Source organism: Octopus bimaculoides, chromosome 27, assembly GCF_046866305.1.
Source record: "Octopus bimaculoides isolate indiv1 chromosome 27, ASM4686630v1, whole genome shotgun sequence".
Lineage (NCBI taxonomy): Eukaryota > Metazoa > Mollusca > Cephalopoda > Octopoda > Octopodidae > Octopus > Octopus bimaculoides.
Window position 1 is genome coordinate 7,528,811 of NC_142954.1, and position 16,760 is coordinate 7,545,570.

Here is a 16,760-nt window from a genome sequence, read left to right on the forward strand (position 1 = left end):
TCTGAACTTATTCCACAGTTCAGCAGGATTACTTCCTTTACAATTTTTGAGAATAATAGCAAAAAGACCTCTTAAAATCTTTGGTGTTTTTGATATTGAAGCTTCTTCCAGTGTTGCTTCTTATTGCTAGCCATTTCCAAGCTTTAACCACACTTCTTGATATGCTCTGTAAATCTCACCATCAACTTCTTTCAAACTTTCCCAATTGAGAATTATTTTAATGGAAATAAATTATAAGAATGCAAAAGGTGTGCATATAAATAGGCACATACATACATACATAAGTACATACACACACGCACACTTACATATGCATATACTCATAGACTCGCATACACAATTATGCATGTTCGATTTTGTTTAGTTGTACTTGAAAAAAATATATACGAATATTTCCTATGATAAAACTATCCCTTCATAAAGTTAACACAACTTCTAATCGAATTATATATATATATATATATATATATATATATATATATATATATATATATATATATATATATATTCTTTTCTTTTATTCTTTTTCTCATTTCAGTCATTTGACTGCAGCCATGCTAGAGCACCACCTTTAGTCGAGCAAATCGACCTTAGGACTTATTCTTTGTAAGCCAAGTAATTATTCTATCGGTCTCTTTTGCCGAACTGCTAAGTTACAGGGACGTAAACACACCAGCAACAGTTCTCAAGCGATGTTGGGTGAACAAACACAGACACAAACATATACACACACACACATATACATATATACGACGGTCTTCTTTCAGTTTCCATCTACCAAATCCATTCACACGGCTTTGGTCGGCCCGAGACTATAGTAGAAGACACTTGCCCAAGGTGCCACACAGTTGGACTGAACCTGGAACCATGTGGTTGGTAAGCAATCTACTTACCAAACAGCCACTCCTGCGCCTATATATATATATATATATATATATAATTCGATTAGAAGTTGTGTGTATATATATGTACGTATGTATGTATGTATGTATGTATGTATGTATGTATGTGCATATATGTGTGTGAGTGTGTTGGTTGTGTGTACACACACACACACACAAATGCCTACATATGTAGACACATACTATGTGGGGACACAATTGTTTCAAGTGGTTTTTATCTGCATGTTTCAGTGTGTGTGTGTGTGTGCCTACGTGTGTGTATCTGTGCATGCGCATGCACATGTGCGTGCATTTGTGCAAGTGTCACAACATATAAATAGCAATCCCCATTTCTGCCTTCACTACAACCAGGTCAGCTCTACTGAAACAACAAAGCAAGCAAGAACAACACTTTCAAGGTTTGATATTATCATTTCTCTTAAGCATTTATTTACTTCTCAATTACTTTCATTTACTTATAAATGATCATCCCTACACACACACACACACACACACACATATATATATATATATATATATATATATATACATATTACAGTTCTATATTTAAGAGATGAGGAATTATTTACATTATTTACATTTGACGGATATTTATCCTCATCTTTTTTGTTGTTAACGGGCATATGGCGTAGTGGTTAAGAGCGCGGGCTACTAACCCCAAGGTTCCGAGTTCGATTCACGGCAGCGACCTGATTAATAATAGTAATAATAATAATATAATAATAGTAACATCATTAGGAATGAGAACCCAGGTTCGAAATTTCCCCAAGAGACCTGACGAAGGCTGGAGGGTATATCAGCCGAAATGTTGTGTTAACAACAAAAAAGATGAGGACAAATATCCATCAAATGTAAATAATATATATATATATTTCGAGCGAGATTGTTGCCAGTGCCGCTGGACTGGCTCCTGTGCAGGTGGCACGTAAAAAACATCATTTTGAGCATGGCCGTTGCCAGTACCTCCTGACTGGCCTTCGTGCTGGTGGCACATAAAAGCACCCACTACACTCTGAGTGATTGGCGTTAGGAAGGGCATCCAGCTGTAGAAACTCTGCCAAATCAGATTGGTGCCTGGTGTAGCCTTCGGGTTCCACCAGTCCTCAGTCAAATCGTCCAACCCATGCTAGCATGGAAAGCGGACGTTAAACGATGATGATGATGATGATGATGATGATGATTTCCATGCTCTTTCGGTAACAAACCATCACTCTTTCCTGTTTCCTGTCCGGTGGCTTTCTCGGCTGTAGCCCCTTACTCTCCACCTCTGTTGCTAATATTTCTGTGCCCCTTCTCACTTTCAAGTCTCTTCTTCCGTCTTTCTTCCTCCTTACCAGTTGAAGGTTCCGGTCTCTGCGTTCGTTCCTCCATTGGAACCTCATTTTTTCTTTTTCCATTCTTAATTTCCTCCACCTTTCTTTACTTTTTAGGTGGAGACTCCACATTGTTTCTCTTCCTTTCTACCTATACTCCTCCATTTCCTCCTCTGCAGTTGCAGTCGCTTCTTCCCGACTCTCCTCCACCTCCTCCTGTTCGCTTTTCTGGGGACACTTTGCTCTCATGTGTCCCCTTGTTTCACAAGAGCAGCATACTGGAGGTCTCCCCTCCACAACGATTCGCAGTCTCATGTCATCCGCAAGCACCAACTCCTCTGCTATTTTATGGAGGTCTGACAGGCTAATATGGACCAGAACCTCCAGTCCATATCCTCCAGCAATTTACCTCCGTTGTTTGGGATATTTTTAATATCTGCACATCCTCTTCTGAATTATATAGGATGGCTGCTACCAGCCATGCCTCGTCGATTTCTGGGGGCACTCTACCTATCCTTACTTTGGCCGCATGTTTGCCGCAGTAAGAAAGTACAAAAGGCGGCGAGCTGGCAGAATCGGTAGCTCACCGGGCGAAATGCTTAGCGGTATTTCGTCTGCCATTACGTTCTGAGTTCAAATTCCACCGAGGTCAACTTTGCCTTTCATCCTTTCGGGGTCAATAAATTAAGTACCAGTTACGCACTGGGGTCGATGTAATCGACTTAATCCCTTTGTCTGTCCTTGTTTGTCCTCTCTATGTTTAGCCCCTTGTGGGCAATAAAGAAATAAGAAGGTACAAATGCCCACCTGTCTGTTTTTTATTTCTTGAAGGCACTCTTCTACTTCATCCTCTGCTGCTATTTCCACCTTCTTTGTTAGCATATTCAATGTTCGGTAAATTACAGTTCTCTTCTCTGCTTCTTCCAGTATTTCCTTCAGGGGTCCCCCAGGCTGTCCCCCACCGTCTTCAATAAGGCGTTAAACTTTTTAAAATTGCGTCTTTCAGTTGGATTTCATGGACCTGCAGTACTTCCTCTGCCAGGCCTTTACTGGTTACCGCAGCGTAGCTTCCTGTCTGTTTTCCTTCCATGGCGCTTATATTCTTTACTTCACCCATAAATGAGGAAGAAAAAACAAAAACCAGCAGAAAAAATAAAAGTCAGTTCACAAAACAATTACAACAAAAGTTCTGTTGAGCTGTTAATTTAAATTTGGCTATGGTGGATCAAATACATTTCATGCCTGCAAGATCCTACACACACACACACACACACACACACACACACACACACACACACACACATATATATATATGTATATATATATATATAAATTAAAAACGTAAAATGAAAACAGAACACAAAGGATTCCGCAGTACACGTGTTTCAAGCTTTATACACAAACAGTCATTGCATCATTATATGGGTATATAATTGATAGACAGGATGGTATAAAGCTATTTTCAGCTGCAAATATATTCTTTCCCAAGATTATATCACAAAGAAGAAATTACAAATATATATATATAATATAATATAATATAATATGATATAATAAATGTGAAAACTACCATAAAAACTCATGTAATTTGCACACCTGCGTAATTTACGCAGGTGATTTTCAGGATAAAATTTGTTTAAAAAAAGACTTCTACTCATGTAAAATTCGCACCCAAAAGTTTTCAGAATCGCCGATATAGCCAGGAGAAATAGGTTTTCAGTTTAGTTGTATTTAGCTTAATTTCACTTACTTATGATCAGATTTTATTAAATTTTCATTAAATAAAAATCGTTTCTGTTTAACAGGTATCACATTGACAGCTATTAAATTACAAAGTGTTTGTGTTGTTTATAATAAATTTTATTTTGCATTTCTTGCCCACGAGAGATTATGTCCAATCTTTAGCATACTGCTGTATGTCTTCTCAAATCATGATCACCGGAAAAGTTGTTGATAAGAATTACCAACAAAAGCAAAGCTGATAAATACGCACAGGTGTTGCAAATTAAGTTTTATTACCAATAAAGATCAGTTTGAATGATACTTTACTCAACTGACAGGGGAAGGTGACCATGTGTGTGTGTGTGTGTGTGTGTGTGTGTTGTATTTTTGAGTGCAAGTATCCTTGCTTTTGTTGTTTACTACTTTATTCGTGACACTTCTTCATAACACTTCTTCTTCGTGACACTTCTTCGTGACACTTCTTCTTCGTACGTGTCTTTCATGACACTTGCTCTTGTTCTGTTGTGTAGGATTTATCAATTTTGTGATATTTCAATGAAGTCGTGATGACGATAAGGAGCAATCCAGACACACCTTCATACACACACACACACATACACACACACACACACACGCACGCACACACACACGTGCACACAGGGCTGGTCTTAGGAGGTGCAGGACCCAATTGGGAGCAATTTTGGTGGGGCCCCAGGTTCCCAGCCAACTTATACCAAGGTCTATAGAATCACAAGGATATAAACATCATTGAAATATTAAAATCCAGTCGTTGAAACTATGCCACCATGCGGTGCCACCTTAAAAGCACTCAGTCCATGCTGTAAAGTGGTGGCATTAGGAAGAGCATCCACCCACAATAAACATGCCAAAGCAGTCAGGTACCAGACGTAACGGTAAATAAATACTTTCTTAAAAACTTCCTTCATTCTCCATCTTTTGCATCCTACAATATGCAATTATTTCAAATCTTACCGGTTACAATTGGTAACTACACAATTTTTTATCGTTACATATATATATATATATATATATATATATATATATATATATATACTACACTCTCGGAGTGGTTGGCGTTAGGAAGGGCATCCAGCTGTAGAAACTCTGCCAAATCAGATTGGAGCCTGGTGTAGCCAACCGGTTTCACCAGTCCTCAGTCAAATCGTCCAACCCATGCCAGCATGGAAAGCGGACGTTAAACGATGATGATGATGATGGTGATGATATATATATATGTATATATATATATATATATATGTAAAAATTTAGATTCTGATGAATATGGTACTTAAGTTGAGGCACCAGAATTTAGTACGGTATTATCCATACAATTTGAAAATAAGGTGATTAAAATCAAAATAAGCAACAAGGATATCCAGAGATAATGCAGGACGATTGTTTCATGCAACTCCATTTAAATGGATTTTATATAAGTATGTATGTATATATATATATATATATATGTATATATATATATATATATATATATATATATATATATATATATATATATATGTATGTATATATATATGTGTGAGTGTGTGTGTATGTATGTATGTATGTATGTATATATGTATGTCTGTATGTATGTATGTGTATGTATATATATATATATATATCTCCAAAGTTTTAGATTTTTACATTTAACCCTTTAGCATTTAAACCGGCCATAAGTATCCTGCCTGTTTTATGTTAGAACTGGCCAGATCTGGTCTCTCACACCAACCCTACAATATCGTTTTAAAAATTAGCAGCTACCTTATCAAAATCTCATAGCTACAAGAAAATGCATGATTAGTTCAAAGCAATGTGGATAAAAAAGCATCAATTTTGGCAGAATAATGTGAACACTAAAGGGTTAAGAAAGATTATATATATATATATATATATATATATATATATGCACACACCTATACATATGTATGGAAATGTGCATATATACAAAAATTTCTAAGACCAGTCATGTGACTGTCCTTTGCAAATCAAGTCCTATTCAAAACATATACTAATCTAAGTTATGAACTCCCTATAAAAAAAGGGGAAAGCTTCAAACACTAGTCAGGAGCAAGACGGCTGCAACATCAGCCCCATCTTTCTATTTCAACCTTTTGAGAATCAGTGTAACCAAGGAAACTGGTTAAATCTTTAAATATAATAATAAAAGAAATATTTCACCTATTTTCGGTGCATTTTCAACTTTTATTTTCCCTATATTTCTACCTGTGTGGAATAAAGTAACTTTCTTTTCTATATATATAAACAAGGCTACAAAATAGTATTAACATTGCGAGAAACAAGAATCAGAAATGACTCAGTTAGCCACATATGTGACTCATTGAGTTGTTTTTGACTCTTGTTTCTAGACATGCTGGTACTATTTTGTACCCTTGTTTATAAATTTGCTACATTATACACACACACACACACATATACACCAGTTGCAGAAGGTAACTAGGAAATTAGAGCATGCAGTCCAACATGAAAAGTGTAGTATTCTATATGCTTTGAGATATGGGGAGTCTAAAAAATGAAAATAGTTTCTCCCCTACAATGCACTGTTTTGAAACATAACAGCAACAAATGCTGTTTTTTTTTTTTTTTTCCATCATTGGTTTAATTACACCTTCACTTCTAACACCTATACAATTAAATGGTTTCATTTTGAACATCACTTGAAAGTGATATTCGTTTACAATATTACTTCTAAGCTGAGAAAATGTGTTCTTATACTGACAAATTAAAAGTCATGGGAAATAGAAAAATTTATTCAGAATGGGTCATCTCGTCATTCACTCAGACTATTCATAATTCTTTCAATCAAAATAACAATGACATTCCTTGCTGCCCACTTCGGTTTCGATTTTCAGCTTAAGCGTTGGTTTCTCTTTTCTGAGAATGATAATATTCTTCTTATCTGTTTCAAAGTTGGGGAAAGTAGAGAGAAAACTGAACTAATTGACCCTTTTGCCATTCTGGGGGTGATTGAAAGCATCAGAAATTCTACTGGGTTATAATCTTTTTAAATGAATATCAAAGCTTTTTGCTAATAGATAATTTAGCTGCTCATTTACTTTTTTATGTAACTTTTCTTAGATAACTTTGTATGTTTGTATATATATATGAATGCATGAATATATATGTATATATGAATGCATGTATAAATGTATGTATGTATGAATGTATGTATATATATACATGTATGTATGTATCATGATCATCATCATCATTTAACGTCCGTTGTCCATGCTGGCATGGGTTGGATGGTTTGACCGGGCTGGCACGCTGGAAGGCTGCACTATACTCCAGTCTGATTTGCCATGGTTTTTCTACAGCTGGAGGCCCTTCCTAATGCCCACCACTCTGAGAGTGTAATGGGTACTTTTAAGTGCCACCAGCACGGGTGCCAATTTGCACGACACCAGTATCTGCCACCATTGTGATTCTGCTCGGCTTGATGGGGCGTCTTCTCAAGCATGACATAATGCCAAAGGTCTTGGTCATTGCCTCCATGAGGCCCAACACTCGAAAGGAACTCAGCCACTTTGCCTTTGTGAGGCCCAACACACATGTATGTATGTATGTATGTATGTTTCTGCTCCAGTCTGGGAGCTCTGGAGTTTTGGGGAGTATGGAGTCAACCCCCTAATTACCATTACTCCTAAGTCTGTTCTGATTTGAAATGGTAGTTCCAGTCTGGTTCCTGTCTTTGGGGTAAACAGATTTCCCAGTGGTAGAGGAGGTTCCTGTTATTCCTGGCAAAGCCAAGGAGAAGATAACTCCTCCAAGAAAATGATACTCTGTCATAGAACTTGCAGTCAAACTAGTTACCAATCATCTTTCAATGCTTGTCACTGGAACTTACTATGGCAACCGAGAGTGGCAGGTGTTGGAAAAACTTTTGTCACTTCAATTCAATGACACACAAGTGTATCAATATCATTTCACTTTTTGATCTGTTTTGTATTTTATGAAGTCCTATGATAATGGATATCTGTGCATATGCAGGTATGTATGAGAGTATATCAGAACAACCTAACTGGATGTGAGATGGCTATCATTTGACAGGATGAGGCAATCATCTTTTGTGTATTTATACTTATAATGAACTTTAACTAATTGCTATTCTTCAAATGTTTGTCTCTTTAAAATCAAGATGGCAACCAACATCACAAAATTCCTGCTACCATTAATTCTTCTGGTATTGGCTTTCAAGGCAAAACCTTCTAATGCATTTACTGGTATGTGTGTCTGTACTAAAGTGAAAATAATTGCAGCACGTTGGAGTTCTTTTAGACGTAGATTTATATATGGGGCGCATTTCAGAAGAGGAGAGTGCTTCAAATCACTTCGGACTACATCTTCCTACGTCTTTGCTCTCGGAAGAAACGGGGTAAGGAACGTTTTTACATTTCTTCGTGCCACTTGTCAACAGTTTTATCTATTTATTCATCATTTATAAAATCTGCTTAGAACTACTACTATTGGTTCATCCCATAAATAATGCTGTTTTTTATACTTCTTCTGTTTTTCAAAATTAAGAACAAAGTTCTTTTTTAATCTAAAATATACTCTCCTTCATTTTCTACAATGCTCTTCCATCTATCTGGTGGACTTGCAAGGCCCCTCTTCCAAAATTCACTTGTCCGTGATGAAAAATATTCCTCCAGCACTTTTCTGACCTCCTCTACAGATTCATATTTTTTCCATCCAAATGATTTTGAAGGCAGTGGAATAAAAGATAATCAGATGGGGTAATGTCCGGCGAATATGGTAGGATATCATTTCCCATTTAAACTGCTCCAACCTTTGGAATGTCGTCCTCGCTGTATGTAGCCAAGCATTATCCTGATGCAAGAACACCTTTCATCTTGAAACCAAAGATGGTCGTTTTTCTTCTAGCGCTGACTTAAGCCACTCAAGCTGGGGCAGGAGATCTCCTTTGTTATCATTTGGTTTGGGTTTAAAAGTTCAAAGTGGACTAAACCTTTCATATCCCACCAAACAGATCACAACACCTTACATAGGTGAAAAACTTCTTTAACCTGGTGTCTTGGTGTTTCTCCTTTCCCTACCCACTGTCTTCGGTCCTTGACATTTTTATAGAGAACTCATTTCTCATCACCAGTCACTATTCGGTCCACAAAAGATTCATTCCTACAGAAATACCTAAATCACTGCAATGGTGTGAACAAAGGTGAATTGGTGTGGGAGTCCTTCGTGCAACACGGCTTTCTGCAGCTCATCTCATTGACACAGCTAAAGTCATGGGTCAAATATAGGCCAATGTTGGGCGTTTGGCATGTAGAACGTCGCCAGGCACTGACTGTATTGTACCAGCTGCACAAAACAACCCAAGATTTCTATAGGTGATTAGTTGAGGGTATGAGCATCCAATGTAAACCCACTCCCCCATTGGGTTTTGTTTTTGTAATCTTTATTTTGTTTTGTTTTTGTGAGTTGTAAGTTGTCCTTTGATATTATCCTCCATGTCTTGGACCCTTGTGGCCAATAAAAGAAATTAGTTTTATTGTTATTATTATTGAGTGAGAGAGCAGTGCATGCCATCAAAGTGACACTGGGGTACAAATATATGAAACCCAATATACCCATCATGATTACCTGTTTGATAAGGGTACACCAGGCACATGCATCACAACCATATGTGCGTGACATGGTGATCTCATATCAAGATAAACAGAACATGACCTCGCAGGTGGGGCCCAGTTAGAATTTTCTTCAGGTCGAGTAGCCCATTCTGCTCAAAAGGTCCCTGAATAAGGTTTGTTTAAGGATGTTGAGCAAAACGCCCATGTTTCCAAAGGTGAATTATTCGAACCCCAAAGAATTCCTCTCAACACATGGCTATGATGTTCCCCCACTACTTCTGCTCATGATCAGAGATGCACATATTGTCAGCCACTTAGAGACATGCTCAACTGGTTAAGGTCAAACAACTGACAAGCAAATCTGTGGTATTGAGCAGAATATTTGCTGTAGCCCATCTTTTTATACCAAGACAAAACAATGTACATGATAACACTTCCAATCAATTAAGATCAGAAGCCATGAGAGCCACTGCCTGGTACTGCATCCGGGCATTTATTATTATTATTATTATTATTATTATTATTATTATTATTATTACTTTTATTGTTGTTGTTTTGCAATATCCTTTTGAAATTTTCAGGACAAACTCATAATTCCGGCAAATCATCTCGAAGCTAAGTTGTGTCCTATGAGTTGTAAGTAATTCCAAATCAAATATTACCATTTTCTTCAAAATTTCCACTGAAGAAGAACTCTACATTGTCACATGAACAGTAGAAAAAAAAAACTGAAAAAGGTGAAGAGACATTGAGTATAAAAAGAGATAAAAGACAGGATCGTCACCAGAATGAAGCAGAATGCAATTCAGCTTGAACTATTCTGAGCAGGACAACTTTTCAGATCTTCAGGTCTCTGGTCTTTCCTGTCTTGCTATGTAGTTGCAAAACTTGGACAATGCCTGAGGCCTTTTGGTGACGGCTTGTGTTGGTTAACATATACTACATGGTCATGGCAGACAAAAAAGAATCTCGCAGAGATGGAGTGTGGCTGGGACACTGCTCAGAGATTTGCCCAGGATGAGCCAAGCAAATACTGACAGATGATGGATGCAGAAATGTGCTGTAATAGCGGCCCCACCATCACCACCACCTGATCATCCTCATTATCCTTGTCTCTTCAGAGACAATATGGATGGAAAGATGTCTTTCCACATCCAAATTTACATGAACGTATTAAATATGATCATACATGCATATATTTCACTCAAATCTGCTTTTTGTGTCTCTAATTAATATACTCATATGTATATTCTCATGTAACTGTACTTCTATGAGAAGTGTTCTTCATTTTAACTAAAGTTACTCATGTACAAGAGTAGGTACCGACAACTACCAAAATGTATTCTAATCGAAAAAAGCAAAATGGAGGTTAAAAAATCTGCACCAATGATGCACTACAACTGTGTGCACAGTCTATCAAAGGGTTACTCACTTTAGCCAGCTGATTGGACAGGAGCAATGTGAAAGAAGCGTTTTGCTTAAGAACACAGTGCATCACCTGGCTCAGGACTTGAAACCACAATCTTATAATCATGAGTTCAACACCCTAACCACTAAGCTGTGCACCTCCACTAGTAGTGATTTTGGCAGTCGTAAATGATGATGGTGAACATGATTATGGTGATGATGGTTGTGGTGATGTTGATGCCCTTCCAACCACTCTGCAGAGGGGACTCAATACTTTTTACATGGCACTAGCACAGGTGAGGTTAGTTTTGGGCAGGATTTCTATGCAGCTGGGTATCCTTGCAAAAGCCAACCACTTTAAAGTGTGGACTGGGTGCTTTTTACGGGACACCAGCACTGGCAGGGTCATCAAGTAACTAGCAAAACAAGGAATTATGAGAGGGGCAGGGACATTTGTGGAGGAGAACTCATGTCAGAGGATGAAAGGTTAGAAGGTGAGAAGGAAAGAGATTGGTAGAAACAAGCTTCTTGCTATAATGGACGGGGCATTGGAGGAGGTATCTGGTATCAGATGATGAGAGGTTAGAATGTGACAGAGAAATAAGGGTACAGAAATAGGTGTGTTGCTATAGAAAAGGTACATGGTTACCCAGTGTGAGAGAGAGAGAGTGTGGGGTGAGAAGAGAGAGACAGTGCAACCAAGAATGAGGGCAGAATTAGGTATGCTGCTGCGGAGGAGATACATGGCTACCCAAAGGGAAGAGCGAGTGAAGAGAGAGAGAGAGAAGAAAACAGCAAAAATATAAGACAGAACAGGAGAGAGATGGTGAAGTGGCAGGGTGTACTCACAAGAAACAAGGATCACTAGGTTATGGGCATGTAAACTTACCAGCACCTGTTGTCAAGTGGTAATGGAGACAAACAGACACAAGCACACACACAGATTATGACAGGCTTCTTTCAGTTTCCCTTTACAAAATCCACTCACAAGGCTTTGATTGGCCTAAGGCTAAAGTAGACGACACTTGCCCAAGGTATCACACAGTAGAACTGAACCCAGAACCATGCAATTGGGAAGCAAGCTTCTTACCACACAGTCACGCCTATCGTTTTTATTGTGTTTTTTTATCTTTTTTTTTTCCTTATTTATTTTCATTCTTATTTTTTCATGAGATGTGGCCAGAGTGCCGCAGTACAATTCATGCCCAAGCATACGGAGTCGGTCTCAATGGAAAGCCAGAACAACCGGATCAGCGACAAAACTGAACGTCCCTGTCGAGAATCTCGTTGTCCATCATTCAGCTACTAAGAGCTGCTTCACAACTGAGGACTGTGACTCGAGAGTGCGGGGTATCCAGAACTATCACATTGATAATAAAAGTAAGTAAATCTTCAGATATCCTCCTCCTCATCATCATTTAACATCCCTTTTCCATGCTAGCATGGGTTGGATGGTTTGAGCATATAAGTGTACATATGTGTGTGTGTGTGTGTGTGTGTGTGTTTATGAGTGTGTACATGTAAGATAAGATGAGTATATAGGTAATTCAAAGGAGATACAGGGTGTCCCAGAATTAACTTTGTATTAAAGTAAAATCGGACAATTGTTTTAGAAACTCCCTTTTATTTATGTTTATCATGTTTGATATGCATTAAAGGTACAAGGCAGCAAGCTGAGAGCACTGTTAGCATGCTGGGCAAATAGCTTAGTGGCATTTTACCCACCTTCACGTTCTGAGTTCAAATTCCGCCAGGGTTGATTTTGCCTTTCATCCTTTCGGAGTCAATAAAATAAGTACCAGTCAAGTACTGGGGTCTATGTAATAGACTTAACTCCACACCTAAAATTGCTGGCCTTGTGCCAAAATTTGAAATCAATATGTGTTAAGAATGTATAAATTTTATAATTTTTTTGATAATTATATTGTAAATAGTGAATAGTTGTCATAGAGACTTTAGTCTCGCTCTATCACCTTTCAACAGCATTATATATGAAGAGACATTAGAACAATTAACAACATAATAAAAAGGTTTTATTTATGATGATGCTTGGTTTCACAATTCCTGTCATTCAGCTTAGCAGCCTTTGATTAAGTTGTAATTTGGTATTGGAAGGTTAAGGGCTTCCTTGATGCCTGCCAGAGAAGCAAGTAGCTATCACCATCGAAGGCATCAAGGTGAAGAGTGCTTTGTGGAGGAGTGAGGTGTTGTCACGTCAACGGTCTCAGGCTCAACTCGCTGAGAAAGTGAAACTCACTGTTTAAGTACCAGTTTTACTACACATGCGCACTCGAGGAGCTTCCGGTGGTGAAGTCCCTTGCATATGCGCAGAATAGTACTTCCTCAATGGCGGCTATAATTTCGCGCCACTAGAATATTTTCATTCCTGTTGGATCCTGCTTATCTGTCCACGACAGCTTTTTCTCAGTTTGGGTGCACTCGTTTTCTCTACTTCCATCCCCACGATGGAGCAATGATTTAGCAGAACTTAAAAGAATGCATTCCGTGAGCAGTGCAGGAGATGACTCTTGAAATGCTTCAAAATGTGTTTTGCAACACTAAGGAGAGATTGGAAATTTGCAGGGATACAGACCGAACACACATTGAAAATTTCCAATAAAGCTTCGACACATGCTTTATAAATCTATTTGTTTTGGTATCAATAAACTTGAAGTTCTGTTTTGTTTTTTAAAAAATTTGCCCTATATCATTGAAATAGATTGTTAATTCTGGGACATCCTCTGTGTGTGTGTGTGTGTGTGTATTCTTTTATTGTTTCGGTCATTTCATTGTGACCATGCTGTAGCACCGCCCTTTAGGAGAAGAAATTGACCCCTGGACTTATTCTTTATAAGCCTGGTGCTTATTCCATCAGTCTCTTCTGTTGACCCACCAAGTTACAGGGACATCCCTGTAACACACCAACATTAATTGTCAAGCGATGGTGAGGGGGACAAACACAGACACAAACACCAACACATAAATATATACATATATATATATACACACACTAAATCTGAATAGTATGTTTTGTTGTTAAAACTCTCTGATATCTCAACCTATAAAGCAAGAATTTGGAATCAAAAGTCTCTCCCAATTGGGAAGGAGCGGCTGTGTGGTAAGTAGCTTGCTTACCAACCACATGGTCCCGGGTTCAGTCCCACTGCGTGGCATCTTGGGCAAGTGTCTTCTACTATAGCCTCGGGCCGACCAAAGCCTTGTGAGTGGATTTGGTAGACGGAAACTGAAAGAAGCCCGTCGTATATATGTATATATATATATGTATGTGTGTCTGTGTTTGTCCCCCCAACATCGCTTGACAACCGATGCTGGTGCGTTTATGTCCCCGTAACTTAGCGGTCGGTTCGGCAAAAGAGACCGATAGAATAAGTACTAGGCTTCTAAAGAATAAGTCCTGGGGTCGATTTGCTCGACTAAAGGTGGTGCTCCAGCATGGCCACAGTCAAAAGACTGAAACAAGTAAAAGAGTAAAAGAGTATATCAACCCTAAAACAGGAACTGGGTGCTACTCTTGAGAACTTTTAAATTTTTTTCTTTATATTCCGTTTTTTTTTTTCACTTATCCATTTCCTTTTTGTTGTTTTCTTTCACCTATACCATCACCATCGCATGTACTATTGTCATATGAAGACTTTGGGGATATTGGTTACAACTTCCTGATTGGTGGAAACGGTGCTGTCTATGAAGGCCGTGGCTGGTCCATACGTGGTGTTCATGCTAAAAGCTATAATCCTAAATCAATTGGTAAGTCCTTTTTCATAAATCTCTTTTATCTTTGTCAGTGTGCTTGTAATGGATGTGTGAGTGTGTATATATATATGTGTGTGTGTGTGTGTGTGTGTGTGTGTGTAGAAATAATTGAGATTCTGTTGCATTAGGTACTGAAGTTGGAGCATCAAATCAGTTTGGTATCATCCGCACACACCAAAGTTTGGTGACTAAAATCAAAATAAACAACAGGATATCAAGTATATATACATATGTATGTATGTATATATATATATATATATATATATATATATATATATATATATATATATATATATATATAATTTTCCAGTAAATTTTGTAATCGTTACCAATATAGCATAAGACTTCACCCCAAAGGATCATTGATTAGCTTCCTTAAGGGTCGTTCTCATTGTTTATATTTCCAAGGTTTCAAATTTGTATGTTTAAAAGGATAGAGACCTTCAACACGACCGATTTTTATTCCATTTATTTAATTATTTACCATTCGATGTCAACATTTCTGTGCTCAACTCTATCCAGCGACTGATCCGTTGGATGTCTGACGTTTGGCACTTCCTCAGGAATGGCTTCCATCAGAACAAATTACCAAAAAACACAATTATCGATCATAACAGATTATTAAAAATTATTTAACTATACCGTTCTTCCGCCATGCTGTCTTTATTTATTTTGATTATGATATACAGGGGAGGTAACTCCTTAATCTTTTCTATTGCTACCGCTCTCCTGTGAATGTCTACTAAATTAATTTATTTTATTTATTTATTTATTAATTTAATTATTAATTTATTTTTTAATGACTATTGATTATCCCCGATAGGTAGATTATTTTTGTTGCCCCTGGGAGGTTATCATTGCTATTATTTTATTTTACATTATTACTGTGTATCAGTAATAATGTAAAATGGTGGTTTATTAGCAATTAGAACTTAAAGGCAAAATTAATGGAGGTCATAAAAGTGACAGAGGGTACTGACTAGTAATGCTTTTGCTAAAGATAAGAGTTAAATTAACTCAAAGCCCCAAACCCACTGTCTTAAGTGTATGTATGTATGTGTATATGTATATTTGTAATTATGTATAAATTTAATATTTTACAAAGATTTCTGTTTCACTCCTCTAGCAATTTGTTTGCTGGGCAATTTTGAGAATGAGAGACCCACTGAAAAGGCACTAGGATCGTTGAGGAGAATGATTAGCTGTGCACTCAGCAAGGGACAAATCAGTCAAAATTATATCCTTAAAGGGCATAGGGATGTGGGAAGCACACAATGCCCAGGGACCAATTTGTATAATATCATAAAGAAATGGCCCCATTTCAAATAAAAAATTATATTAAAATTAAGACATTTTTTATTATATACCTATACTTAGATATTCATGTATGCATGTGTATATATGTGTGTGTGTGTGTGTGTGTGTATATATATATATATACACACTGAGTCCATCCCCAAAATGTATTCACACTTCAGGAAAGGAAAAATCTGCAAAGATATTTTAATTCAGTGTTATTGTAGTTTATTCATTGTCATCACAATTTGATAAAACATCAAAAGTGGTATCTATATTTATAGAGCTACTTATACAAGTTGAATATGTACACAGAATTTTCCTTCCTTGAAGTGTATATACAGTTTTTTGGCAAACTCTGTATGCACATACACACACATGCACACACACACACACACACATTTATATAAATATATACACACATATATGAGAATGCATGTAACAATGGGTTGACAATGTAGTCCCCAATATATACACAAATGTAAGTTCCCTCTTCTGAAGATCTGGCATTTCAGTGTTGCTTTTCAATTATCCACATAATGATTACTGCATAACATACTAATGTTTGCAAATGAAACATGTGTAAAAACTATGTAATTTGTGATGTCGTTATAAATAAAAGTACTGAAACTACTTGTTGTCCTGTTCTATTCTACTCTTACACACACACGCACACACACACACACAACACACACACACACAAAACACACACACACACAGAA

The 16,760-nt window shown here is 37.4% G+C and overlaps 1 protein-coding gene across 2 annotated transcripts; it reads left to right on the forward strand.

Annotated features, from left to right (window-relative positions):
- The first annotated feature begins 1,159 nt into the window (after positions 1-1,159).
- On the forward strand, positions 1,160-16,671 carry LOC149130840 (peptidoglycan-recognition protein SC2-like). Of its 2 annotated transcripts, none has more exons than XM_089343125.1 (6): positions 1,160-1,300; positions 8,112-8,348; positions 10,146-10,200; positions 12,145-12,351; positions 14,623-14,736; positions 15,869-16,671. In XM_089343125.1, exons 2-6 carry the CDS (start codon positions 8,112-8,114, stop codon positions 16,069-16,071), a joined length of 816 nt encoding a protein of 271 aa, XP_089199251.1. In that variant the 5' UTR covers positions 1,160-1,300; the 3' UTR covers positions 16,072-16,671. The 2 variants fall into 2 exon arrangements, with proteins under 2 accessions (XP_089199251.1, XP_089199252.1); XM_089343126.1 differs by lacking the exon at positions 1,160-1,300 and adding an exon at positions 4,747-4,851.
- Positions 16,672-16,760: the final 89 nt, after the last annotated feature.

What these genes read in the sequence shown, in the direction of transcription:
- LOC149130840 (XM_089343125.1), top strand. Translation starts at nt 8,112, where the DNA reads ATGGCAACCAACATCACAAAATTCCTGCTACCATTAATTCTTCTGGTA. An exon ending in TTGCTCTCGGAAGAAACGGG is followed by an intron (nt 8,349 to 10,145) that starts GTAAGGAACGTT and finishes TGAAATTTTCAG; the next exon opens with GACAAACTCATAATTCCGGC. An exon ending in CTATCACATTGATAATAAAA is followed by an intron (nt 12,352 to 14,622) that starts GTAAGTAAATCT and finishes TGTCATATGAAG; the next exon opens with ACTTTGGGGATATTGGTTAC.